Source organism: Trematomus bernacchii, unplaced genomic scaffold, assembly GCF_902827165.1.
Source record: "Trematomus bernacchii unplaced genomic scaffold, fTreBer1.1, whole genome shotgun sequence".
In the NCBI taxonomy this organism is placed as follows: Eukaryota; Metazoa; Chordata; class Actinopteri; order Perciformes; family Nototheniidae; genus Trematomus; species Trematomus bernacchii.
Window position 1 is genome coordinate 13,088,771 of NW_022987720.1, and position 26,685 is coordinate 13,115,455.

Below are 26,685 nucleotides of genomic sequence, written 5' to 3' on the forward strand. Positions count from 1 at the left end.
TCATGCACAAGTGTTGATTTCAATAACCCGTGCTTTAATGATGTCTCAGTGTGGTGTGTGCGGAGTGTGTGTTCACAGCAGCCTCACACTCTGCATGAGACCTAGAAGAAAGGGACAATTGGTAGGGATGCTGTACAAAGAACCAGTGTGTGCAGTAGTTTAGAAATGCCACCTGTGTGTGTGTGTGTGTGTGTGTGTGTGTGTGTGTGTGTTGTGTGTGTGTGGTGTGTGTGTGTGTGTGTGTGTGTGTGTGTGTGTGTGTGTGTGTGTGTGTGTGTGTGTGTGTGTGTGTGTGTGTGTGTGTGTGTGTGTGTGTGTGTGTGTGTGTGTGTGTGTGTGTGTGTGTGTATGGGTGTGGGTGGGTGTGTGTGAAGGCTTATACAGCAATTATGTGTGTGGGTGTTTGTTGATGTACAGTATGGGTAGCAAAATAAATGTGATATAGTGAAACAGACAGTGAGCTGATTGATCCTTCAAGCTGCTCACCGGCATCACGCTTGGCAGCAGATTTAAGGTGGTGTCATTGAGCAGCTCTTTATTTAACCTGAATCCTGGCCATCATGTGTCCATAGAAAAGCAGAAGAAAGGTCTGACCCTACAAACACAAAATAAGTCAAACCTTTGTCTTTTTCTCTGAGTTAGGAATATCCATAGCAACCAACACTTGCCGAGGCTCTCTTATATATCCCGATGATCATGGATTCAAAAAATGAGCTGCCTGAGCAACAGTCTTTTAGTTTCAGAAAAAAACACAAAAATGGAAACGGATTAAGTGATTTCAAATAACTTCTCTGGGGATTGCATGTAGTATAGTGTGAGAAAGGAAGAGAGAAGATGAGAGACATAACTGGTACGTTCTCTGTGTGTTGGAAAGAGGGATGGTTCAGGATTCTGTGTGAGAGACAGAGGGAGGGAGGGAGGGAGGGAGGCAGGGGACTCGGAGATGGCAGGAACTATGGTTAGTGGAGCCAGAATGAAGAGGAGAAGCTGAGGCTGCGCTGTGATACTGTGAAACAGCGCTGAGAGCAGGGGGATGCACATCTGAAAACCTTGAAGAAAAAGAAGAAGAAATGATGCAAGTCAGTGCTTTCCTCGCAACAACATAGAATAAAACGAACCTTCACTCCATCAGAACATTTTTTAAGAGTTTGAAGCAAGCCCAAGGAGAGGCACCCTGCTATTCTTTCAGGTTGTCTTTGGGGAAGGCTGAAAAACTGCTGGAAACTTCTGTCAGAGAGTCTGCCGCCGTCCCCTCCTCTAGTACAAGATGCCTGTGATGAAGGGCCTCCTTGCTCCACAAAACACCTTCTTGGAAACCATCGCAAACCACTTTGATGGCACTCGTAAGTATAATCTATAATTCTCTGCAATTGTCTTTAATTTAAAATATTCAAAGCTTGAAGTTAAAATGTCATTTGTGGGACAAACGAGACATTCCGTACATATTTTATTGTGTACATCTTAAGGCTAGTTGTGCTCGTTCTTTGTTTCAATTTATTTGTTACAATACTGCAGTCAATGTGTTTCAAACGTTTTGCCCCACACATCATTACATCTGAATTATGACGTCTGAATATAGATCCCTCTCAGTTTTGAAGCTTCAACGGTACCAGTTGAGCTTTTAGGAGATGTGCCTTTGGCATTTCTGTAACCTACTTTAGGATTGTGACGGGCACCGAAAAACACTGCTGATGACAAATGTGTCCAACGGAAGTGAAGTCCAATTATTACACTGCGAGTTGTGACAGTAAACCATAAATACAAATTGAAACGAGCGGTGCCCGGCTATGATGATATATATCGGAACTGATGAGCCACTTGTTGAGCCACAGAGCGGCTCCTAAGGATGTCTCACTGTTGAGATTTGTACTTTTCTCAGTCAAGGTCTTCCTTTAAACCAAAACATATTACGGCTGTACAGCTTGTGTTTGCCATCTTTCCCACAAATAACCCTACAGTATATCCACACACTTTCCTACACATTTCAGCTGATGTTCTTCTTCAACCCTTATTTTAAAAATATTTAAGACTCTTTATTGGGGCATTTCCTTGATCTTTATATTTGCTTTGCACTCCCTCTTGGTGTTTTTGTACCCTGCGTAGTGGTGTGAGGTTAGCAGGAGAGGCTGTGTAAATGAAGCAACACTGAGGTTGATATTTGGTGAAAATTGTATTTTTTTATTTGCTGAAAAAAGATGTCTCAAACAGTGCATTAATTATGTGATTGTGACAGCAAGCCCATACCAAAATGGAAATTTACAACAAGAAATGGTAAACCTTCATAAGAAAAGCTTTACTTTCAAAATATTTCACATTTGAGTTTTTTTTCTGCTTTTCTAATTTTAATTCCTCCATTATTGCAAGGTTGAGCTTAAAAAACTGTACATGACGGGACTTTGAATATTTTATCAAATGTAAATTAAGCTTTTATCAAAACATATCTGCGAATGGGTTCTGTTCTTGTCTTGCCACTCTGAACCCAGGCAGTAATATTGCTTATATTAAAGATTGGCTGTTTGTTTTAAACAGTATTTCACTCAACAAAGCCTTGTTGCTCATCAATATATATAAAATAGCAGATGCACGTCAATACAACCTTACAGACTCAGTATCAACTATACCGGACTGTGCTTTTGCATTATTTAAAAAGAGACTAACGATCAGACAGAGGTTGTTCATTTCCACGCTTGGACAGTATTGATGTTCACCCACTGTTCATTATTTCTGACCCTGGTTATTTTATCTTTGTGAGTGTAAACCATGCCTCAGTTGAGTAGAAAGTCATAAGGAGGCACTCGTCAGCTCTTATAGAACACGATGAAAGGTGTGAGTGTGTAGGGGTCAGACGGTCTGTGTCCTTTACATATTCACAATTTCACAAATTCAGTGCTACTGTAGGACACGATCTCTGTCAGTGTCGCCCTATCACACACACACACACACACACACACACACACACACACACACACACACACACACACACACACACACACACACACACACACACACACACACACACACACACACACACACACACACACACACACACACACACACACACACACACACACACACACACACTAATCCTCCATGCCTTCTTCATGTTGTCTCGCCCTTGCTTTCTGTATGACACATAAACATACACTTACACAGTACACACATATCAACACCGCAGACATTTTCTCAGTCTTCGCTGCCATAATACCTCTGTATCAGATGTGCATGTGGGCGGATTGACCAAGTATCTGAGTGGGAGGTGAAGGGGCCAACTGACAAGAGATTTCTTCAGAGCCGAGCACTTTTCAATCTGAAGACACACATTGAACGTGTCTCGGTTTCAATTGAAAGCCTTTCTGCCTGAGGACGTATCCTTGAATACAAGGGGGAAACTTCAAATTATATCTCGATGAAGGAGAAGCACATTTCCACAGAGTGTGAATTGATGTTGGGCTCAGGGGAATGAAGGTGGCACGGGCACTACCAGGAAATTAATTGAAATCAATTATGCAGAGGCAATTCAAATATCATGAAAGGTCTTGCTTGGTCATTCTCTTTGAGAGCAGAATAAAATACTTATACTATTCATTTAATCAATTGCCACCTCCAAATTGATGTCAGCTTATAACATAATTTGATGGCTCAAAATATATACATTTGAATCTATTTTTTACTTTATGGACGGCAGTTTCCACAGTATCAGATCACTGTGAGTAAGAATCCCAGATCAACAATGGTTTGGCCAGTCAGTGTGAGCCATACTGTTGTAAGATTGAAAAACATGAAACCATAGAAACAAGCTGAAGGAAGACAGACAGAGGAAAGTGAAAGAGTTTGAGTTTAGTCATCTGGCGGTATAGGATCCAGCCAATATTTACCTTTGCTTTGCTTAAAATAACAGTAGATCCTTACTCATGTATGCTGCACACACCTCAGCCATTTGAGTTATGCAATTGTTAATTGTGATGCATGATGACAAACAGAACAAGGCAGATATTGAATATCTTATATTAGCACAGTGTCCTAAAAACCCTAATATAAATTGCATCATTGGCATATGTTTTATTTTTTTCTCGTTACAAATCACTATGGCAACACGAGCATGGAAAAATCTTGGGAGTTTCACTGTATACTTATCAGGTAGAGAATATCCATCACTAATTACATGTCTCTCTCTCTGGAACAAACACTTGTTAACACCCCCCTGTTGCCAGCTCTGTTATCATTTTTTTGGATTTGGAATAGTATGAAATGGATCAGGTGTCATCTACAGCTGCATGTGGTGTTACCAGCCTGTGTTTATTTCACTTGCTTTAAGGGAAAAAAGAAAGCATCACTCTCATTAAAACAGGATGAAGTACAGTGTGGTCTTTGCAGCTGTATCGACAATATAGAGTTTTGCAACAAAGACGCCTTTTTTGAATGGAATCATCTTGTACTCAGAGTGGGACTGAACAAATGAATAAAAGACGACACCATTCAGTAGCCCCGGTCTAGAATATTGAAGTAGTATTAGTCAGCGAATGTGGACCAGATTTTGCTTTTGTTTCTCTACACAAAAATCCTGAAGGGCATAAAACCTTGTATATCCTTACAAATCAATATGAAGCTTATAAAGTAGATCAAATGAAAACTGTACTTTATTCCAAATGTCTACTTCTTTATTAGCAGCTATGAAGAGGATGATTACTGACACACCAGAGTGTTATATTGTTGTGGTTTTCTACAAGCAGAAAACATGTATATCAATCTGCTGTTTGTGTACATTTATTGGTAATAAAGCACATTAACTATGACATCATGCTTAAAGTATATCTTGTTTATCACAGCTTAACCTAAAATATCCATGTGAAAAAAACTCTTTGGTAGTTTACTATTCTTTATTTTTATTACAAATGAGGCATACAGCCTCTTGCAGAATACATTCAGTGATTTGTTTAGTTGCAGTTGATTTACATTTTGTTCGGCTTCACCACCCACGCGCACTGCCCTAAGATGACTTTTCAATGTTCCAGCAGTAAGAACCAACATTTATTTTTTTGTCTTGAATTTATACACTTTTTCTAGTGGTTAAAAGCATCATGGAGAGAAGCGTTTTTTCTAGCCTCATGGGAGCGTTTACTGTTACCTTTTCAATTTAAAATGTACTTCTCAGCTGAGTAAGAAAGAAACATTGTTACCTTGTGGGTCTATGTGATGCTTTTGTGTTGTTTTGTTATCACAGGCATTGCCAGAAAAAGGAATTAATCTGTGGAGAATCTTTTAAAAAAACAAAAAAGTGTCCATTTATCAGCAACCAGCATTAGCATTGTAGCCTACTTTTTAATCAAAGACTTTTATTTGATATCTTTACTTTCTTTTAAGCTTTGGATTCAGATAAATCTATATATATAAATATATTTAATCAAGAAAATAAATGATTATGTAATACATGATGAACTTGATTGATCCCTCGGTAAAATTCACAAACTAAAAAAAAGAAGAAGAAACAAAAAAAGCACCAGCAGCAACATTCACATATTTATTTATTTATATTCATAATGAAATCAAATAATATATATGTCAGGGTTTGAGGTAAGGCAGGACCCAAATGCAGATTGAGGAGAAGCGAGTTTCAAAGTGTAACAAAAGGCGAGCTTTAATTACAAAAAGCTGTTGACAATGATAAAAAATAAACACAACCATGAATCCATAAACAGGTAGCACGAGCCACGAGGTAGCATCCAGACAAAAACCGACAGTGACAAACATGGAGGGTGACAGGAAAGACAACGATCCGACATGGTGCACATGGGGAAGACAAGACTACACAGAAGGGTAATCACAGGACAAGACATAGCTGGGCAGGGGAGGCAGAAACACAAGGGCAACAGGTGAACACAATGAGGCAATCAGACACTGGAGGGCAAACACAGGAAGGAAGACCAGACTCAGGGAGAACAGAATTTCAAAATAAAACCATGACTAGACAGACAAAACTAAGATCGTGACAATATATACTTTAAAGTTACAGACCAGAATGAGTGCTTCAACATTTAATACTTTAAGAATATGTTAATGCTAAGAGCTTATTATGTTTACTTGGTGAACTCCAGTTCGAAACCCGCCTCGGCCGCCACTGCGTCAGGCCGTTGTGTCCTTGGGCAAGACACTTTACCCGCATTTGCTCCTGTGGGTAATGTCCACAGTAATGACTCTTACATGTCTAATATGTGTAATGTGTAATTGTAAAAGCGCTCTAATAAAAAATGTAATGCATTATTATTATTATTATTATTATTATTATTACTTAAAGGTGGGGTAGGTAATTTTGGAGAAACCAGCTCGAGTGCGCTAGAATTTGAAAATACACAGCCGGAAAAAATCTGCCACTTCCTTACAGAGCCCCTCCTCCAACACACACAAACGCGCACATGACCAATGAGGGCACGAGATAAGTTTGTGCACAGATGGAAGGCTGACAGGCAGGTAGGCCATCCAGTTATTTTAGCCGGGCCGGCTAAAATGATTGGTCGTGCTTTTTACAGTACTACGGCTTCCACAGATGACATTTTTTTAGGGATTTTTTGTCAAAGCACTTAAGATATTCATTGCTATCAGGATGTTAAGAGCATTCCATGGAATATAACAAAAAGTGTATCTCGAGCCAGTTTCTCAAACTTACCTACCCCACCTTTAAATGAGATGTCCCACTGGGAAAAGCACGAGGAGGCCTGAGGAGATGCAAAGGGCAAGCTACAGGAAAATTGTTAAATTGACTTTGTTTGATGATATTGGATCATGGAGCATGAAAGGATATTCTTGTCTGGACTTGGATCATTCCAATGCTCAAGATTCGCTATCTGATGCCTCAGCGGCAGTTTTATCTTTAAGTAAATTTTTTTGTTTTATTTTTACAAGATTTTTGTCGCTACAGCATCCAATCTGCCTATATAAGCAAATATATACTTATTTACTTATGTATTATTTGCTTCATCTGTATAAAATATGATATTTAAAAACAAACGGACTGGTGTTTTAAAGAGACTGATGTGCCACACAGGACCAGTAACTTCCTGGAGTCTCTGCTGGTTGCCTGGCAACTGCAAGTTTAATAGGTACACTAAAACGACTGCAACAAGGCTGCTTCAACATTACGGCCATTCTTGAGGATGTGCGGTTCGACTATTGCATTATGCAGAGGGTTATATCAGGGCCTAAATGGACTACATAACTTGCACTAAAATCTGCAAACCCTCCAAAGTAATCATGAACTCTAAAACAATTTGGGAGTTAAATGCTTTATTTCATCTGGCTGGGAGGGTATCAGGATCTCCAAGGAAGAGATGGAAAAGGTTTAAGTCGTTTGATACAGTGTTTATCATGCAATCACCACAGAGCCAAAAATAGATGTTTTTAAAGATACTGGGTTCTAGCGGGGGTGTGTGTATATGTTTGTATAGGTAGTTGTTGAATACAAAAATGCATTGTGCACCCGGTGGCCGGATGAAAACGCACCAGCCATGCTAATTAAGGGCAAAAAGCCCCACTGAGGCCCCTGTCCCCCATGGAGCCAGCTGGAGCCCTGCATATCCTCAGACTTCATGCACATCACCGGCTTACTTCAAAGCTCTCTCTGATGTACACTCGACTATTTTAGGGCTCCGAGCTGAAAGCAGACAGAATGACTCAGAGAAAAAGTATTTTTCTGTTGGTGCATCAACAAACTAATCTAATCTGAATCAATGTCACAAGAGAGAGTGGAGAACAAAAAGAGAACCTTGTTGCTATGCTTCAATGTTACTGAACATTTTTTTTCTTTCAGTGATGCAGCTATCTGACCAATTAAAAAAAAAAATCATAAAATGTCACCTATTTTTCAATCAGTGTTTTCTCAGGGTCACTCAGTAGATTCACCTCTAACCTTTTGTTTCCCTTGCAGACAGTAACTTTTTACTGGGGAATGCTCAGGGTCGCCATGGTCACCCCATCGTGTACTGCTCTGACGGGTTTTGTGAGCTGACCGGATTTGTTCGGACCGAGGTGATGCAGAAAACTTGCACCTGCCGCTTCCTCCATGGAGCAGAGACCATTGAGAGCGTGATCCAGCAGGTAGACAAAGCTCTGGAGGGCCAGCAGGAGTACCAGGGAGAGGTCTGCTTCTATAGGAAAAACGGTAAGGATGACATGATCACCCAGATGTTGAAAATGTTAGAATAGGTACCAATGTCTTGAATTTTAACTACAGTTCTTCCTTTCAAAGAAAACACATAGAAGGGAGGGAGATGAGGCCAACAGTTGAGTAATTTCTTGCATTTAAATAACTGTTTCGATGTGTTCCAGTCAGGATTTCGTCCAAACCACAGCACTGAGACTGCTCTTGTAAAGGTCTTCAATGACATCCACTTAAACACAGACAGTGAAAGAACTTCAGTGTTAGTATTATTAGATCTCGGTGCTGCGTTTGACACTGTTGACCACAACATATTACTAGACCGACTAGAAAACTGGGTGGGACTTTTGGCAACAGTTCTAAATTGGTTTGAATCCTACTTAAAGGACAGAAAAAACTTTGTTTCTATAGGTAAATACACATCTGAGTTGACAAATATGACATGTGGGGTACCTCGAGGCTCCATCTTGGGGCCTCTTCTCTTTAACATCTACATGCTACCACTGGCTCAGATAATGAAAAACAACAAAATAAGTTACCATAGCTATGCGGATGACACACATATTTACATAGCCATTTCACCAGGAGACTATTCTCCAATTAAAACACTGAGTAAGTGCATTGAACAAATCAATGACTGGATGTGTCAGAACTTTCTCCAATTAAACAAAGATAAAACTGAGGTAATGGTTTTTGGAGCCAAGGCAGAGCGTATAAAAGTTAGCGCTGAGCTTCAGTCTGCAATGTTCAAAACAACAGATAAAGCCAGAAATCTAGGTGTAGTCATGGACTCTGACCTGAGTTTCAACAGTCACATTAAAACAATTACTAAATCAGCCTACTATCACCTAAAGAACATATCAAGGATTAAAAGACTAATGTCACAGTAGGATTTGGAAAAACTTGTCCATGCTTTTATCTTCAGTAGACTCGACTACTGAAATGGTGTCTTCACAGGTCTCACTAAAAAATCTATTAGAAAGCTTCAGCTAATTCAGCACGCCGCTGCTCGAGTCCTCACTAACACTAAGAAAGTGGATCACATCACTCCTGTTCTGAAGTCTTTACACTGGCTTCCTGTGTGTCAAATAATTGATTTCAAAATATTGCTGCTGGTTTATAAAGCATTGAATGGTTTTGGCCCAAAATACATTTATGACCTACTGCTAAATTATGAACCATCCAGATCTCTCAGGTCCTCTGGGACTGGTCAGCTTTCTGTCCCCAGAGTCAGAACTAAACATGGTGAAGCAGCGTTCAGTTATTATGCACCAAATATCTGGAACAAACTACCAGAAACCTGCAGGTCCGCTGCAACTCTTACTCTTACTCTTACTCTTACTCTTACTCTTACTCTTACTCTTACTCTTACTCTTACTCTTGCCTTGCCTTGCCTTGCCTTGCCTTGCCTAATAACTAGAGTTATTACAAGGCCTAGTTGAATACTCGATTCTGATTGGTCAATTTGGACATTTCAGAGGTTGTTAATTCTTGCTACTAGACCGTTGCTAAGGTGAACAGACCGTTGCTCAGGAGGCTCAAGGGATCTGCAGTCATATCAATCCACTGAAATAGTCCGTTAAATTTAACATTGGCTGGACAACAAATATTAGTTTTTTCCATAAAAAAAAAACATGGAATACTTTGTGAATGTTCCTTTTTATATTTGTGGAGAGCATGACACTTGATCGCTAAACTGTCCCCAGTAAAGAAATGCAACAGAGCGCAAGAGGTTAAAAAAACCGAGCATTGGATGTGAGAAATCAACAGAAGACAGGAAGCACTAACGAGCACACCATATGGGCTCTGGCATTGTTTAAAGACAGATAAAAAAGAAGATGTGAACAGACTTTGACAGTTACAGAAAAAACCTTGATCAGTGCTGCCGTCATTTTAAGTTAAGTGGCTGTCGTCATCAACACAATTATTTTAAATCAATATTGTAAATCAAGTCTTTGGTTTATTCAGTAGGTATAGCTGTGTGTTCACATAATAATTATCATTATGTTGGTGTTATATATTGTTATTCCAGCATTAATAGAAATCCATTCATAATTTTAGGGGGAAGAACTGTCAGGCAACACTGCTGGGTACCTCAGTTTAATGCTCTGTTTGATATCCTCAGGAATTCCATTTTGGTGCCTCCTGGATATTGTGCCGATTAAAAATGAGAAAGGTGAGATGGTGCTGTTCCTCTTGTCCTTCAAAGATGTCAGTGAATCATACGGGAAGAGACATCACTACAACCAAGGAGACGGTGAGGCCTTGCTACAAGACATTTTAATTATATTTTCAAAATGTCCTTCTGTCACATATTGAATTTATGGGAGGCACCACTTACAATAATCCACTGGTTTCTCCACAGGTATGTCAGAGGACGCTCAGCAGAGCAGGAAAAGCAATCGATCGCACTTTTCTCAAGCTCACGAGAGGGGGAGGAATATTCTGCAGCACCTTAGCAACCTGTTCTCTAAGAGGGGCCAGAGGAAGCTGACCAATGTGAGAAAAACACATTTATGATAAAATGGGATTAATGCATTACTTATAATGCATGAAATTAATAATTGTAATTTTGTTGTTTGTTAAATGTACTATTTGCTAAATGTTAATTACATTTGAATGTAATATTTATCAATGAAAGTTATTGTAACATATGAAAAATGTATGACATTAATAATTGTCATTTCATTGTTTGTTAAATGTACTAATAACTCAATGTTAATTACATTTGAATGTAGTCCTACTATTTATCAATGAAAGTTATTGTGAAGTATAAAAACTTCACATTATTTGTCCTTTTTCATCTCTAAATCTGGTTGCATTTGTCCAAAGAACTCACCATACATCTGGGTTTAAGGTGACCGTAAATATAATCCAAGCCCTTCAGATTTGTATTTTAAATAGGTTTCTGTCCAACTGTGTTGACTCAGCACCACAGCACCGGGTTGGAGTTCAATTTCTTTAAAAAGCTCCCAGGATTTTGTTTTTCGATGTATCTGTGTCCTTTTTTTCAGAGTGTGTTTCAGAAACCGTCCCTGCCCGAGTACAAGGTGGCGGCTGTGAAGAAGTCCCGTTTGATCCTGCTGCACTACAGCGTGTCCAAGGCCTTGTGGGACTGGCTCATCCTGCTGGCCACCTTCTACGTGGCCGTGGCCGTGCCGTATGACATCTGCTTTGTTAGCCACGATGAGGGCAGCAGCTACCACTCCCTGGTCAGCCGCAGCACTATGGGCAGTGACATCGCAGTGGAGATGCTCTTCATCCTTGGTATGTTCATATTTCATTCAACAATTTCTGTTTGCTAAGTTTGCAGTCAACCAAGTCTTCCTCCACATAGTAGCCTTTTGTATTCTAACTTCTTTCTGTCACATACTTGGCAGTTTGATAATCTTAAAGTAACATCTTGGACACTGATTTCATGCTGCACACCAGCTGACCTTAGTGTCGAAGCGTCTTGTGCAGAGTTATAAAGAGACAACTATGTTCAGTTTAAAGAACAGCTGTATTTCCCAGTCACACTGATTTCCCTGGCGATAGTTGACACGGCTACACCTCCTACCTTTTCTCGCCCACTCAGGGTGTGTCTGTTGCCCCAGGTTACGAAATCATAATTAGATTTATCTCACTTCGTCCCACTTTTCCTCAAAACGAAGTGTTATAGCACATCTCTCTTAACAGGTGTTTCTGGGGACAGAATTAGCTCACACTGCGGTTTTTCTCACTTTAAGTTTCAGCATTAGGGGTGGAGTATAACTACAAAATCTTGTCCCTGAAAGAACTTAATTTAAACTCACATGCACTCTGTGTTCAGTCTAACTGCAATAAACAAAAGAAGAGCGGAAAAGTGAAATATAGTGCCAGGGATTTATAACAATAATAACAAGGTCATTAGTTTGCTAAAAAATCCTGTTAGGTTCTTTTACCGGTTATGTCATGTGTTTTCTAATCATCAACATGGAGCTGAATCTTTTTAAATTAATAATTCCTTTCTTATCATTTCAATCGGCATAACTTTAAAATACTGAGAATATAACATGATCTTTCAGCTACTCTATTTTGGCCTCTAATGTTATATATTTCTGACTACCTCTATAACATTACTGCAGCTATTATTTGATACTCACCTTAATTATCTTAGATGTATAAAAAGTTAAACACATATTTAACTTTTTCACCTTGCAAGCTTCAAAGGAATAACCAATTTTATAATTCGGAAGTATTATTATTGACTAATTGACTTACTAATTATTACCTGAGATAAAGGCCAAGGCTAGTTTATTTATATAGCACATTTCAACACAAGACAAATAAAAGTGCTTTACAGAAAATACAAAATAAACGTTAAAAAAACTTAAATTATTTTATTACAAATGTGTACTTTATAAATTGTAATAACCTTTCATTTTAAATATTCTGTGCATGCCCTTTATCTAATAGTGCTTTATTTGTTGTCTCTATCTTTACTTTTGCTGTAACAATGTAATTTCCCCCCCTGTTGGACAAACAAAGGAATTCAGATTCTGATAAAATTACATTTAAATATGATTAGAAACACTCAAGACAAGACAAGTCTAAATCAAATAGCTTAAACAGCCAAGTAAACTCCCAAACTCTTAGACCTAAATGTATCGTCTGATCATGAAATATTTTTTCTATAAATGTGTGTTTTTTGATACATTTCCTTTGCTTCTCTTCTTTTCAGACATAATCCTAAATTTTCGGACGACCTATGTGAGTCAGTCCGGTCAGGTAGTGTACGACGCCCGCTCCATCTTCCTCCATTACTGCACCACTTGGTTCTTTGTGGATCTGATCGCGGCGTTACCCTTCGACCTTCTCTATGCTTTCAACATCACAGTGGTAAGATTGTTACATATCTCTGAGTACACTGTGCCCCCAGGTTTTAGACTTTTCTGTCTCTTTAAGTGCACCAACTTTGAGACAGCCACTAATGTTTTAGTTGTGTTGTTCCCCCAGAGCACTAGACTGGACATGATTATCCTCTTCATTCAAACACTTCACTGAGCATCGTCGTTTGTTCGCTCGCTTCAGTTTTATCCTCCAGTTAAACACTAGTACTTCTCATGGATTAGTTTTACTTTGCCTCAGGCCTCAGATGACTTAAAAAGACATCTCTCTATCAGGGTTTAAAACTTTATTTTGTTTGCCACTGCATTTAAACTTTTATTTGCTTTGTCTTTATCCGATTGTATTTATTCGTAAGTGACACTGCATTGTTGCTACACTGTAATTTTATTCTACTATTTGATTGGCCTTGATTGTACATTAGCACATTTGAATGTTTTATTTATTCTTGTTAGAATCTTTTTTTAAATACTCTTTATATATTTACTATGCATTTGTGTTACTTTTCAAAAACAACCTACTTAGCCTTCAACCACATCCTAGGTTGTGTTGAGATGTACTATAGTTAAAAACATTTATGCTAATAGTCACATTCAATTCAGAGTAAATGCTTCAGAAAAAAAGACATTAACTCAAGATTAGAAGAGAAAAGATAATGGCTTACGAGCAGAGCTGCAACTAACGACTAGTAAATAGTGAAGAGTTTCTGAAAGTCTCAGGCAATGTCTAAAAATGTCTTGTTTTGTCCATTCAGAACCCAAAAAATATTATTTAAATACATAAATGCAATATGTAACACAGAGGAAGGTGGGAAATCCTCGCATTTGCCTCGCCATTTTTGCTCGAAAGAAAAAAAAATCAATCATTAACAGTTTACCAAAAAAGTTCCCAATAAATGACTAAATTGACTAGGCCAAATTATTGCAGCTCTAAGGTTTTTAAATTGCTACAATTGGTTCAAGTTTGTATGTTCTTCCTTCCTATCTGTTCTCCCAGACCTCGCTGGTGCACTTGTTGAAGACGGTTCGTCTTCTGCGTCTGCTGCGCCTGCTTCAGAAGCTGGACCGATACTCCCAGTACAGCGCGGTGGTCCTGACCCTGCTCATGTCTGTGTTTGCTCTGCTGGCTCACTGGATGGCTTGTGTCTGGTACATCATCGGACGCAAGGAGATAGAAAGCAGTAACCCCGTAACCTGGGAAATAGGTGAGCACATTGCGTGTATGTGGTCATGTGTTTGAACGCTTCGACACCCCTTTATTAAAAGTACAATGTCTCCCTTGCTCATTAAGCTTAACAGAGACATTTCTTTGTCTCTCGTGGCAACCCTAAAGGGCCGGAACTGCACATCCTCGTCATGCTTGAATGCCTGAATGCCTCAGCATAATTTCAACCTCTAGCTTGTGTCCTCCGCTAAGCACGGAGGAAGTTTAGGTCACAGGATAATGCCATTATATCACCAGTGATGTATTATATCATTCTAAATTATATCACCCATCAAAGAAGAAAGGGTCATCCATTGAAGAAGACTCGTTTGATTAGTCATCTAAAATGAATCTTATACAACCATCTTCTGGCCTTATTTTCAAGGCTGGCTTCAGGAGTTGGGAAAACGTTTGGAGACACCATACTTCAACCGCACCTTGGGGGGTCCCTCCATCCCTAGCGCCTACATCGCCTCTCTCTACTTCACCCTCAGTAGCCTCACCAGTGTCGGATTTGGCAACGTGTGTGCCAATACGGACGCTGAGAAGATCTTCTCCATCTGCATAATGCTCATGGGTGGTGAGTTTAACTAGTGATCACTACGAAATGCCAAGAGTTATTATACATATGTGAGACTATCCTAATGTTACTCCCCTCTCCCACCCCCAGCCTTGATGCATGCAGTGGTCTTCGGCAATGTGACAGCCATCATCCAGCGCATGTACTCACGGCGCTCTCTCTACCACACCCGGATGAAAGATCTGAAGGACTTCAACCGTGTGCATCGGCTGCCTCAGCTGCTGAAGCAGAGGATGCTGGAGTACTTTCAGGCAACCTGGTCCGTCAATAATGGCATCAACGCCAATGAGGTGGGTGTAGAATCTGAAATGTACCAATTTAATATTAATTGAATTATTAAGTGAGAAGTTTTCCGATTAAAGTGAGTTTCTTTCAGTGTTTAATATGTAAATTGTGGACTGTGTGGGCTGTAAAAATGTCCTCTTCATGCAGAAAAATACATTTTGTGGTTGCGCTAGATTTGAGATTCAGAATTTTAAAATGGGTCCCTAAGTAGATGGCACACATTTAGAACTACAGTACCAATAACAGAACTGATCAAGAGCAACATTCCTTTAATGATAGGAGTTGGAGTTGAAATATAGTGAGTATACTCATTAACACCCTCGCCGCCACCATCTGTAGTTGATTTATTCACTGTCGAAGGTAACAGACACAGCCACCAATTTCTGAGAACTTGTTGGCGTTAACACCTCGTGTCTGTTTTTACTGAGCAGCTTGGCACATCATGTGAGTGCATCAACCTTCAATACCACAATCTGTGCCCCTTTGAAAGGAGTATTTAAATCCTTGCTTAAAGTAGCAGCAGATGAAAATCTCCAATTCCAATAGAAATCTTATCTCTGGGTATTTCAAAGTTTCAGCTTCCCTACCCAGCTGCTGCTGCAGTCGTGCTGCTTTCGTTATGCGGCCACTGTAGACAAGAAGTTAGTGTTTGAATCAACTAGTGACACTTTCTCATTTCATGGAATCATTTGATTCAGTGTTAAAATTAAGCTTCTTCCCAATAGAGCTTAGAAACGGATACAGAGCCTTACAGTGTACAAAACATGACCAAATCAAATTTCTTAAAATAGACAGCATGCATTCTGTTGCTCTTTAAAGTTTTGTAATGCTGCATTTTGTCTTTTTCATGGACATTTGTGTGCAATAGCTACATAAAGGCATTCAGTCAGTGGGACAGGGTAAGGAAGCACACCATTGAAAAGAGATAGTGAGGTGGCGGTATGTCCTGAAGCACTGTAGTATATGCGTTTCAGCTTCAAATGCATTCCAGTGGTGATTGAAGACTTTTTTTTTTATTGACCTTTTTCTTAGCTGCTGCATGACTTCCCAGATGAACTGCGAGCTGACATCGCCATGCATCTGAACAAGGACATCCTGCAGCTGCCTGTGTTTGAGCGCGCCAGCAGAGGGTGCCTGCGCTCCCTGTCCCTGCACGTCAAGACTTCTTTCTGTGCACCTGGGGAATACCTCATACGCCACGGAGACGCCCTGCAGGCCAATTATTTTGTCTGCTCTGGCTCCCTGGAGGTTCTAAAAGATGGCATGGTTCTGGCCATCCTGGGTTAGTGTGCAACAAGTGTAAAACATTTCCAGAGGTGGGAAGTAGTGGAGTTACGTACAAATACTTCCTTACTGTACTTAAAGGTCACCTATTATGCAAAATCCACTTGTTCACGTCTTTTATACATAAACATGTGTCCCCTCTGTGTAAAAATTGAAATTAAATGAAAGAGATTCGGAAAGTTTCAGGAAAAAAGATTTGCTCACTTTTTGTCCTGATCCATTTATATAAATACCTGCTCTGAAAATGAGCTGATCAGATTTTGGCCACTTTATGATGCCGATTTTTTTGGCTTGTGTAACCATTAGCCAATAACCAATCAAGGTAACCCCCCCCCCACATTATCACCTGAATCTCCTCCTAGAGCACCATTAGCCGCTTTCACACCAAGTACTTTGCCGTACTTAGTGCCCAGCACTTAGTGCCCAGCACTTAGTACCCCCATGGAACTAAGTACAGATCGCGTTCACACCGGAATAAGTTCCCTGAGGGAAGATTACGCAAATGAAGCCGCTGACGCCACTTCTTCTTCTTCTGCTATGGGTTTACTGGCAGGCCGCAAACAACTTCACGGCGTATACTGCCACCCCAAGTCCCCGGCCGGAAGTCCCCGGAGTTGGGGACTGGCTTCAGTAGAAGCTGCTGGGACTCCCAGCAGCTTCTACTGAAGCCTTCTGAGTAAATCGTCAGAACGCCGACACCTCCTCAGCACTCCACCACTCCCATGTTTTTTTTTTGTGTTGCCATAAGTTATTCTCTCTCCGTTGGTTCGCTGGGCTAATGCTAATGCTAATAATGCTAATGCCAGCAAATGGCGTGGTTTGCAATTCGCCCAGCCAATCAGAAATTGGTACTTCTTTCTCCCCAGGATAGTACCACCTCTCTAGCAGGCACTCAACATGGGGGTAAAAGTTCTCTGAACTAAGTTCTCTTTTTGGTGTGAACGCAAAATTCCAGGCACTATCGGAACTAAACGAGAAAAGTACGGGTAAAAGTACTCCGGTGTGAAAGCGCCTTTAAAAGCCGCGTTCACACCGGAGTACTTTTCACCGTACTTTTCGCGTTTAGTTCCGTGAGTACCCCTTATGTCGCGTTCACACCAAAAATCGTACATAATCTCGGGTACTTTTACCCCCATTTTTAGAGCCCGCTGGGAGAGCGTACTTTTCTGTGGGTGAAAAGTGCCCCAAAAGTGCCCCAGTGCTGATTGGCTGGGCGAATTGCAAACCACGCCCGTACAACAGTGAAAATGTTGTGTGGAGACGCCATTGTTTTTCCTCGCTACAAAAACACAACCAACCAACGGAGCGTTGGGTTTGTTTTTGAAAGCAGTTATGGCAAGCATCAAGAAATGATGAGGAGGTGTCGGCGCTTCTGGAGATCTACGCCGAGGACGCGACCCAGGGAATGCTACTGAAGCCAGTTCAGTAGCTTTCACTCGACCTGGGAATCGTGCACAGCCGGCTAAAAATAAAGAAACTCAGGCAGGACTACAAACGGCGGATTCAGTGGCCAACGATGACGACCACGACGAAGGTAAAATCAACTACATGCACTGGGGTTTTAATCTGCACAATAATGGTCTCAGATGTACTTTTATTTGCTCAGTAGATCAAGCTAGCCATGCTAGGCTGGATAGGCTAACACCGGCCCCGAGCTAGCTACATCTAGCTAGCTAGATATTCTCGGCCGCTATGAAAACGTTTTGACTTGTGAATAACTGTGCAGTGTTTCTGTAATTTGCTTCACTAACTCATGGCACTAATCGTCTGTTTCAGGCGAGGATGGACAACTCTCGGGATTGGAAACAAGCGAGCTTTGCATTCTAGATCACAGCGCCTCGTCCTCCTTACCAGCAACCAAACGCAAAGGTACACACACTGTAACTTTGTCTTGAAAGAACGTTACGCATCGAACTGATGTTCACAATCATGTTTATTTCATAATATTCATCATATTTTATGTTTAACTTGCCTCAACAACATTAAACAAAGTTCAAGCATACATGAAGCACTCTTCAAAAAGGAACAATCCTCCGTGTTTGAACCTCTTAAATCGCTGCATAGCCGATTTATTTGGACTGGATTATCCCAGAGAGGCTAAACATTCTTTATAACACAGTTTCAGATTTGTGAAACCTTTAATTCTATTTGTGAAAATACAAAAAAGAGAGATTTTAGTGCTTTTTCGCATCCTGGCCACATTAGACCAGGTCCTGATCTACCACTATACCTAGACTCATCAAATCTGGACTGGATTATCCCAGAGAGTCAAAAGATTCTTTATAACACAGTTTCAGATTTGTGAAACCTTAATTCTATTTGTGAAAATACCAAAAAAACATTCCTAGTATGTTGTAAAACTACATGGCGACTAAACAGATCTTGTATCTTGCTTATTTTCCCCTCTTAGGAAAGCGGACACGGGATGCGAATTTCTTTGACACCGCCCAGGCGTTGGAGGACCGGCGTGCCGTGGTGAAAGAGTCGATGCACGGGGATCAGATGGTGCTGTTCACCAAGGCCCAGGAAACGGAGGACAAGATGCTCACCAGTTCATTTTATATTACTGTTATTATATAGTCTTGATACAACTGACACTTTATTTTATATTGATAATGTTAATTTACATGTACAACTTCTATTTTATTTACATGAAAAATGTGAACTTCTATTTACTGTTAAACAGATCCTGTAGCTTGCTTATTTCTCCTGACACTTTATCTTTAGTGACCTGTGTAGCATCCTATACATCACATGTAAGTGATTATTCTGATACCATCATGTTTCATCGGTTATAAACTGGCAAAGCTTTATTTGTCATTTATTTATCATCAATGTTGCAACCTTGTGGAGGAATGGCAGGGGCACATACACAAATATGATAATTTATATAATTTTAAATATTATTTGACCTAAAACTAAATGTTTTTATGATTGTCCTCTGAGGAGGACATGGGGATTTGCAAACCTTTAATTCCCCCCCCCCCATTTTACACAACACAAAATGGAGTCCACTATGGGCCGAAACTAACATTTATGTTTCCATAGTGTTTATGGCAGACGGATGCAGTGGGTCTCAGGAAGATATATATATACTAATAACGGTGGGTTTGCTGCTGAGCCTATTTACTGTGCATACAACACACCTGGCACAGTTTATTGTTATTATATTGCCACACTGTACACTATTGTAATGTTGCCTGTCTTGACTGGAAAATAAAAGAGAAACAAAAGCACTGTACAAAAGATTAGCTTTATTGTCAAAATGTTTACAATTTACACGCTGTTCAGATGCCTCATAAAGCTGGGTCGCCGGTAAGGCAGTCCATTCGTCCCTGTACTCATTACTTTCACAAAGGTTATGTAATATGCAACATGCTGCCACCTGGATTGTGATCTTGTAGTCGTTTCTTTTCATCAAGCACCGCCACCTGCCCTTCAGTCTGCCAAAAGCGTTCTCCACCACCACTCGTGCTCGGCTTGTTTTGTTATTGTACGCAAGTTGCTCAGGCTGCATTAACTCCGTTACAAAGCTGTATAACATGAGCACAAACAGCACAACTTCAGTCGACTCCATCTCCATCATGTCTGAGGTCGGAAGGTAAAGAACAGACGCCTAATGTACAGCGAGAAGTTTTTCTTCTTCTTCTCTTGTTTTGCAGCGGATTGCAAACAACTTTAAGGTGCATACCGCCACCTACTGTACTCGCCGTGAAGTGGTTTGTGGCCTGCCAGTAAAGCCAAAGCAGAAGAAGAAGAAGTGACGTCAGCGGCTCATTTGCGTAATCTTCCCTCAGGGAAAAGTACTCCGGTGTGAACGCGATCTGTACTAAGTGCCCTGGGGTTAAAAGCGCCGGGGCTCTTAGTGCCGGAACTAAGTACACGAAAGTACTTGGTGTGAATGCGGCTTTTGTGTTCTTTTTAACCAAATATCTCTCAAAAGGGCGTGGGGAGTGGCACCTTATTTTCAGCTAAAGTAAAAGACAGAGAATCAGCACTTTTGAAACAGGGCTGAAACAGAGGGGATTATGGGATGCTACAATGCATGATCTGTTTGGTATTTGGAGCCAAACACTTCAGAGACATGTTTTGTATATATCTGAGACCTATAATATATTGATGAAAAGCAGTATAATAGGGGACCTTTAAGTACATTGTTCTACTTTAATCCATTACTTATTCTAGCTAACAATGACATTATTGTTCTATTAATATAAAGGGAGGTCGGTTACTCTATAAAACAGCTGCTAGTTATGGGTACTTTTTACTTAAGTACATTTCGAAGCCCATACTTCTTTACTTTTACTTGAGTAAAGAAGTTTAGTCAGTACTTTTACCAGAGTATTTTTTAAAGGGCCCATGTCATGCTTTTCCGGTTATTACCCATCCCCTTGTGTGTTATGAAGGTTTTTATGCATGTAAACGGTGTGCAGAGTCACAAACCCTCAAAGTACACCCTGTAGCGAGTAAAACTCTAACACAGAAAATACCTCCCCAAAACGCCTCGTTGGAGATACGTCATTGTCCATTTGATTCTTCCATTTCGTTCCGGGTACGGCATGATGTCAAGCCGTACTCGGAACGAAATGGACTAATCCGTGGAGCCGTTACGTTACGTCCGCGGAGCCGTTACGTCAAGCCCCCGCTGATTGGTCCAAATTGACCAATCCAAGGACTTCCTCACACACACATCAGGGAGCAGGCAGCTCAGCTGATTTCTCCTCCCTGGCTGCAGGCTGATAACAGACAGTTGGGATCGCGGCAAAATTCTCTCTGCAGACCCATTCTCACAGCGTTTATCAACCTTTTTCTTACTCAATATCAAGCCACACTTATTGTTTTTACTTCGGCTGTGACTTTGTGTGTGCTCAGGATGAGTTTGGCTGTGTATCGCTAACAAGGAAACAACACCTCCACGGAGCTCAGCGCGATTCACAATGTCCCGACCAATCAGAGCACACTGTGCTCACAGGGAGGGTGGGGGCTGGAGCTTTTGGAGCTACAACGAGCCGTTAAAGGCAGAGAGTGAAATTCAGTGAATACACGTAGTTTACAGAGATGCTGTATGAGAAACCAATGTGAGTTTGGAAAAATGCACAATATAAATCTATTCTAGTAGACCTCAACAATGGAATTATAATCAGTAGAAATGGCCATGACATGGGCCCTTTAACACGAGTATCTGTACTTCTACTTGAGTAAAGGATGTGTGTACTTTTGCCATCTCTGAACATTTCCTCTTTTACTCATTTTGTAACTTTCAGATGTGTTGCACCACAAGTAGTTACATCTCTGTTTTAATCCCTACAGGAAAAGGTGATCTCATTGGCTCTGACCTCCCGGATCGTGACCAGGTGATTAAGACCAATGCAGACGTGAAGGCGCTGACCTACTGTGACCTGCAGTACATCAGTGTTAAGGCTCTGAGGGAGGTCCTCCTGCTCTATCCAGAGTACGGCAGCCGGTTCAGCTCTGACATCAACAACAACCTCACCTACAACCTGAGAGAGGGCAGTGAAGCTGACGTAAGAAGACATTTGCTAACACAACACTGCAGAGACAGATATTTCATTGAACCAGTGTTTCATTTATTTCCTACTGCTCATTAACAACAAGATACCTAGGCTATGCCACCAAATAAAGAATGTGAGTGTAATACCTTGCTAATTTTGGCTTTCAAATCTCTAGGGAGTAACAAAGCTTGCATGGTCTTCAAGGCTTTCTCAGGTATGTGCGCATCACTAAAGTAATGAATTCAGCCTTCATCTGCCGGATACATCTGACAGTCAGTTACAGCACAATTATAAGTCTATAGTGTGCTATCCTGAAAACTTGTAATGGTTAAAGTTGAGAATTGAACATTAACAGCCTGAACTCATACACAAAGCTGAGATAAAGATGGATATGATGCTGCTAAAAACAGTGATGAAAACCGCTTCCTAATGATCGAAACCGATTAGACTATTTACATGTTGAAGAGATTCATCTTAAGATAAAATAAGTGTTAAGTTAACTCAAGGATTCTGAAAGAAGAGGAGCCAAAAATAAGCCCATAAAACAATGTAGAAATCAATCAGAAAACCGTTTTTGTATCAGAGACATAGAAGGCTTTGCTACATTTGTTCATTCATGTTTGTGTGCACATAATGTGTCTTTTCCCCTCGAGACAGTTTTCCTAGACCTGCTCTCCAGCTTGCATGCTGATACACCGTAGAAATGAAAATGATATCTTAATTCCATTTACAAATGTAACAATACTGTACCTGTTTGTTTTCTATTTTAGTTTTCTGGTCTGTTACAGAGGAGAAAGCTTTGCTTTGAATGTAGATTTACCATTTTCTATACATGCAAATATGTGTTATATTTCTATATTTTTCACCATTTTTCTTTTGTATTTATTTGTTTATAATAGATTTATTCTAGGTAGAGACAGGAACAATATAATTTAGTATTAGCAAGCAGGGGAAACTAATTCCCACAATCTCATGAGCAACCCTTTTCTTTTACAGTATGTTTAAGGTTTTAGTGTTCATTTGAAATGATGGGTCTAGAAAAGTGAAGTGTTAAGAGTCACTCAGCCTTAAATTGTTTTCCACAAATCAAAGAAACATCGAATTTTCAATCTATTGTCTCTTCAGGGTCATGCTATGGACCATAAACTGCCCTATATTGTTGAGGCAGATGATGGTGACCGTGGAGAAGACTTGAGGCACTATCAGCAGAGGAAAGTGCCCCTGTTACATGGAGCAGGCAGCCCTGTGCGTCAGCCCTGCCTCAGCACCATGTTAGGGGATGAGCTCCGCCACATCAGTGCACTCCGCAACTGTGGCTCCCCTGTTCAGGGCGGTAGAAGCCACAGCCCCTTTCATCAGTCATTCACCAATCAGGAGCTCTCTCCTTCTCCTGTGCCCAGTCTTGGCAGCGACCAGTCCTTCAACCAGCGGCCTGCCGATCTACTAATGCCATCCTTGAGCTGTGTTAGCCCACCTAGCCTTAGCCCCAGGTAACCTGTTAATAACCCAAATATAAATCAGCAATCACTCTTGCACCTTTTTCATGATTATGTAGTAACACTGATTTGTGTCTCTGCCAGGGTCGTGGATGGAATTGAGGACAATGGTCACACATTTCAATTTAATGTAGAACAGAGGGAGACAAAGACTAATATAACAGGTAAGGTGAAACGAATTGGAAAAAATTAAATAGCAGACAATTTGATTCAAATAACTTTCCAGGAACCTACATGTATGATTAACTAATCATCATCAGATATTTATACTGTACATAATTGCTCTACATTTAAGCAGTACTTATAACCATACTAATTTGAGGCTAGATGTCCTGATATATTATGGGTTATTTATTTCAGTTCAGCTGTACTGCTTTGTTTTCATTCTTTTGTAGACCAGTTCCAAGTGAGTGCTCACCTGCTTCTGGAGACAGAGGAAGTGAGACAGAACATCAGCAAACTGAACAAAGAGGTACAGTTTTCAAATAAATGTGGGTTAAAATGTACACTATTTGCCTCATAGATGTAGTGAAGTGTAAGTATAAATTATCAAAATACTTTGAGTGAATAATACTAAGTACCTTAACATTGCTCTTGAAAAAGTCAAAATATATAAATGATCTGGCTATACAGAATTATCAGTACATTCTTTTGCCAAATGTGTTACAGTGTTATGGGGTAGTAAACATACTGCTATTTTTACTGCAATTTCTTTTTTCTCCAGGTGTATCACATATTTTTGTCATTTATTAGTTATTTCAAATAATTTAAAAAAACAGATATGCCCCACAGCAAACTTTTTTTTATTTTCTTCTCAGGTGAGCAACCTGAACCACGAAGTGTCCAACCTGGCCAAGGAGCTCCACGACATAATGCATTTCCTACAGTCTCATATGTCCATGCAGCATGCACCTCATGCCTCTTATGGCATACAAATGGTTCCCAGTCCTAGTGTGAGTGCTTCCAGCAACTGGCAGCCCCACGTCCCTTTAAATATTGCCACCGGTCTGCACCTCCACCATGAAGCAATTAGTCACCCTGCCAGAAATGTGTTGGGCTGCAGTGGTATTCCCTCTCAGGGTAGAAGTCCAACTTTGCTGCACTCTTCCATCCCTGTGTCCTCCTGTGTACACCTGTGCTGCTCTGACAGGGAAACTTCAAGAACAACTCCAAACTCTCCCTACACGACCCACCCACATCCATCCCTCCTAGGCCACAGCCCTTCCTTCAGTAGCTTCCCTGTGGTTTGTCAGGCTCCACAGGTCCAATACAATGCCTCTATTACAACAATGAGCAACACACACCCTCTGTGTTCCTCTGTGAATTCTGGCTTCTCCCATCCATCTCTGGATGTTCAAACCAACTCTGGTCCCACACAAAATCAGACACCCATCCATTCCTCCATGTATAACACTGGCCGGCTGCAGTATCACTCTACCTTCAGCACTCTCACTCCGTCAGTCCACTCTTCAACATGCACAGGGCACAGCCAGTGCCACCAGGGCTCTGTCAATGGCCCAAGGCAAAATGACCTAGTTGGATCCAGCCCTACCCACCTCCCACAGGACCCTCCTTGTTCTCTGACGGGGCCGGAAACAGACAGAGACTGCAGAGCTTCACTGTACCAAGAGAGGACGAACAATATTGAATCTCAGGATATGAGTTGCAGTTCTCCAACTGTAGAAGTGCAATCACCTCTCTTGGATGTAGAGGACATATAAAGCCCATACTGGTGACCTCACTATCTTCTGTTAATCTGTTATAATGATGACTTAATTCTTCCTTCAGATACCATCAAATAAAATGCTCCCTGCTGCTCCCTCCACCAAGACATGCACCACACACTTTCTCTTTAGGGTTTAATGGTACTATTTGGATATATGTTAGCAGGTTCACTAGTAAAGCATTAGCAAGAGATACAATTATTGTACATATTTCATAAAAGAATGAAAGGTTACTCAGGCTCAAGTTATGATATACAGGTATGAGGCGCCACACAGTGGAGACAGTGTGTTACAAAAGGCTGATCTCTTATCACACAGCACAGAGGAAAAAACATACTCGTTCTGAAACGGATAAACGGAAGAAAGGAGCACAACTGTACATTTAATGAGGATAATCACAATATTTTGCTCTGTACACTTGCAGAAGTGTGTTATTTTGATAATATTTGTTTGTACAGGTTTCTTTGCCTTTATAGGAACACATGTACTTATCAGACCAGAGCTCGACTATGCTGTATGGCCTTTAAAATAATTTCAATGTTAAAGGGATATTTATTTATCTTATTTTAATTCATTTTTGGAAAAACTAGTAATGCAGTAATGTATTGTTTTAAACAATACCAGTGTTTTTTCACAGCACTCCTTCAAAATGAAAACATACTCCAGCAAGATTTTATAGTAGCCTATATCGAGGAGGGGGCTATATATAAAAATATATACAGTATTTGATTTACGTGCTCCAGTATTCAAGCAAGATAAGGTTATCAGGTCAAGAGAGTTGCAACTTTCTATGTCTAAAGCCTTGACCTCATCATTCCTGGGGGTGTGACCTTTTTTATCCTGATCAACAATTTAGGCAACTTTTGGTAATAATAAGACAATTAAACACACTGTAATCCCTCCCTAAGTGTCCTTTGTTAACCTCACTAGACACTTATAGTCCTAAACAACAAGAGCATGTGTTCTTAATAGGGTAAAGCACTGCATTCAAGCCCTTATGTAACCCCGTAGAATTTTACATTAAATCCTGACCTCATTAGTGTATAACGGGAATGTTAGCTGTAATTCTAATGAACATTAGTGTTAGGTAAAAAAACTAAAAGGCCAATGTTAAAGAAGGGAAAGCATCTTTTTGTACAAAAGACAAATTACAGCTCATAAGATCCAACCTTCAACAACATCTGACTAGCTCATCATACGAGAACATCCCTGGATCATAATGTTCAACAAAAACATGCGGATAAACACAGTGTCTGATTATTTACATTATCACTCTAATAATCTACATAATTTAAGGCTGCATGCATCATTGTGTCAATTTGCCATTGTAAATGTTTATCACATGATTGGAGTTGACACTCTTTTGAAATGTTTTTTTTTTCTGAGATAGATTCATTAAAGGGAGTCCTAGATTCCACCTTCAGACTCATCTTTTTTCTTTGTTTGTGCATGTTCATCAGGTCCGCAGAACAATAAAGGAAAATGAACACAAGGTGAGTACATTCACCCAGGAGTGACGAATAGTACTTAACTAATGAAAATGGTACTAGTAAAGACTTTTGAAAGAGAAAAAAGGGCCAACCCC

The 26,685-nt window shown here is 40.3% G+C and overlaps 1 protein-coding gene across 1 annotated transcript; it reads left to right on the forward strand.

Annotated features, from left to right (window-relative positions):
- The first annotated feature begins 1,267 nt into the window (after positions 1-1,267).
- kcnh4a (potassium voltage-gated channel, subfamily H (eag-related), member 4a) lies at positions 1,268-25,293 on the forward strand. The gene is made up of 16 exons (XM_034143490.1): positions 1,268-1,343; positions 7,919-8,152; positions 10,275-10,406; positions 10,515-10,648; positions 11,164-11,416; positions 12,852-13,009; positions 14,012-14,219; positions 14,604-14,798; positions 14,889-15,088; positions 16,116-16,365; positions 21,678-21,892; positions 22,056-22,094; positions 23,006-23,370; positions 23,461-23,540; positions 23,772-23,848; positions 24,195-25,293. The coding sequence occupies exons 1-16, from the start codon at positions 1,268-1,270 to the stop codon at positions 25,095-25,097; spliced, it is 3,519 nt and encodes a 1,172-aa protein (XP_033999381.1). The 3' UTR covers positions 25,098-25,293.
- Positions 25,294-26,685: the final 1,392 nt, after the last annotated feature.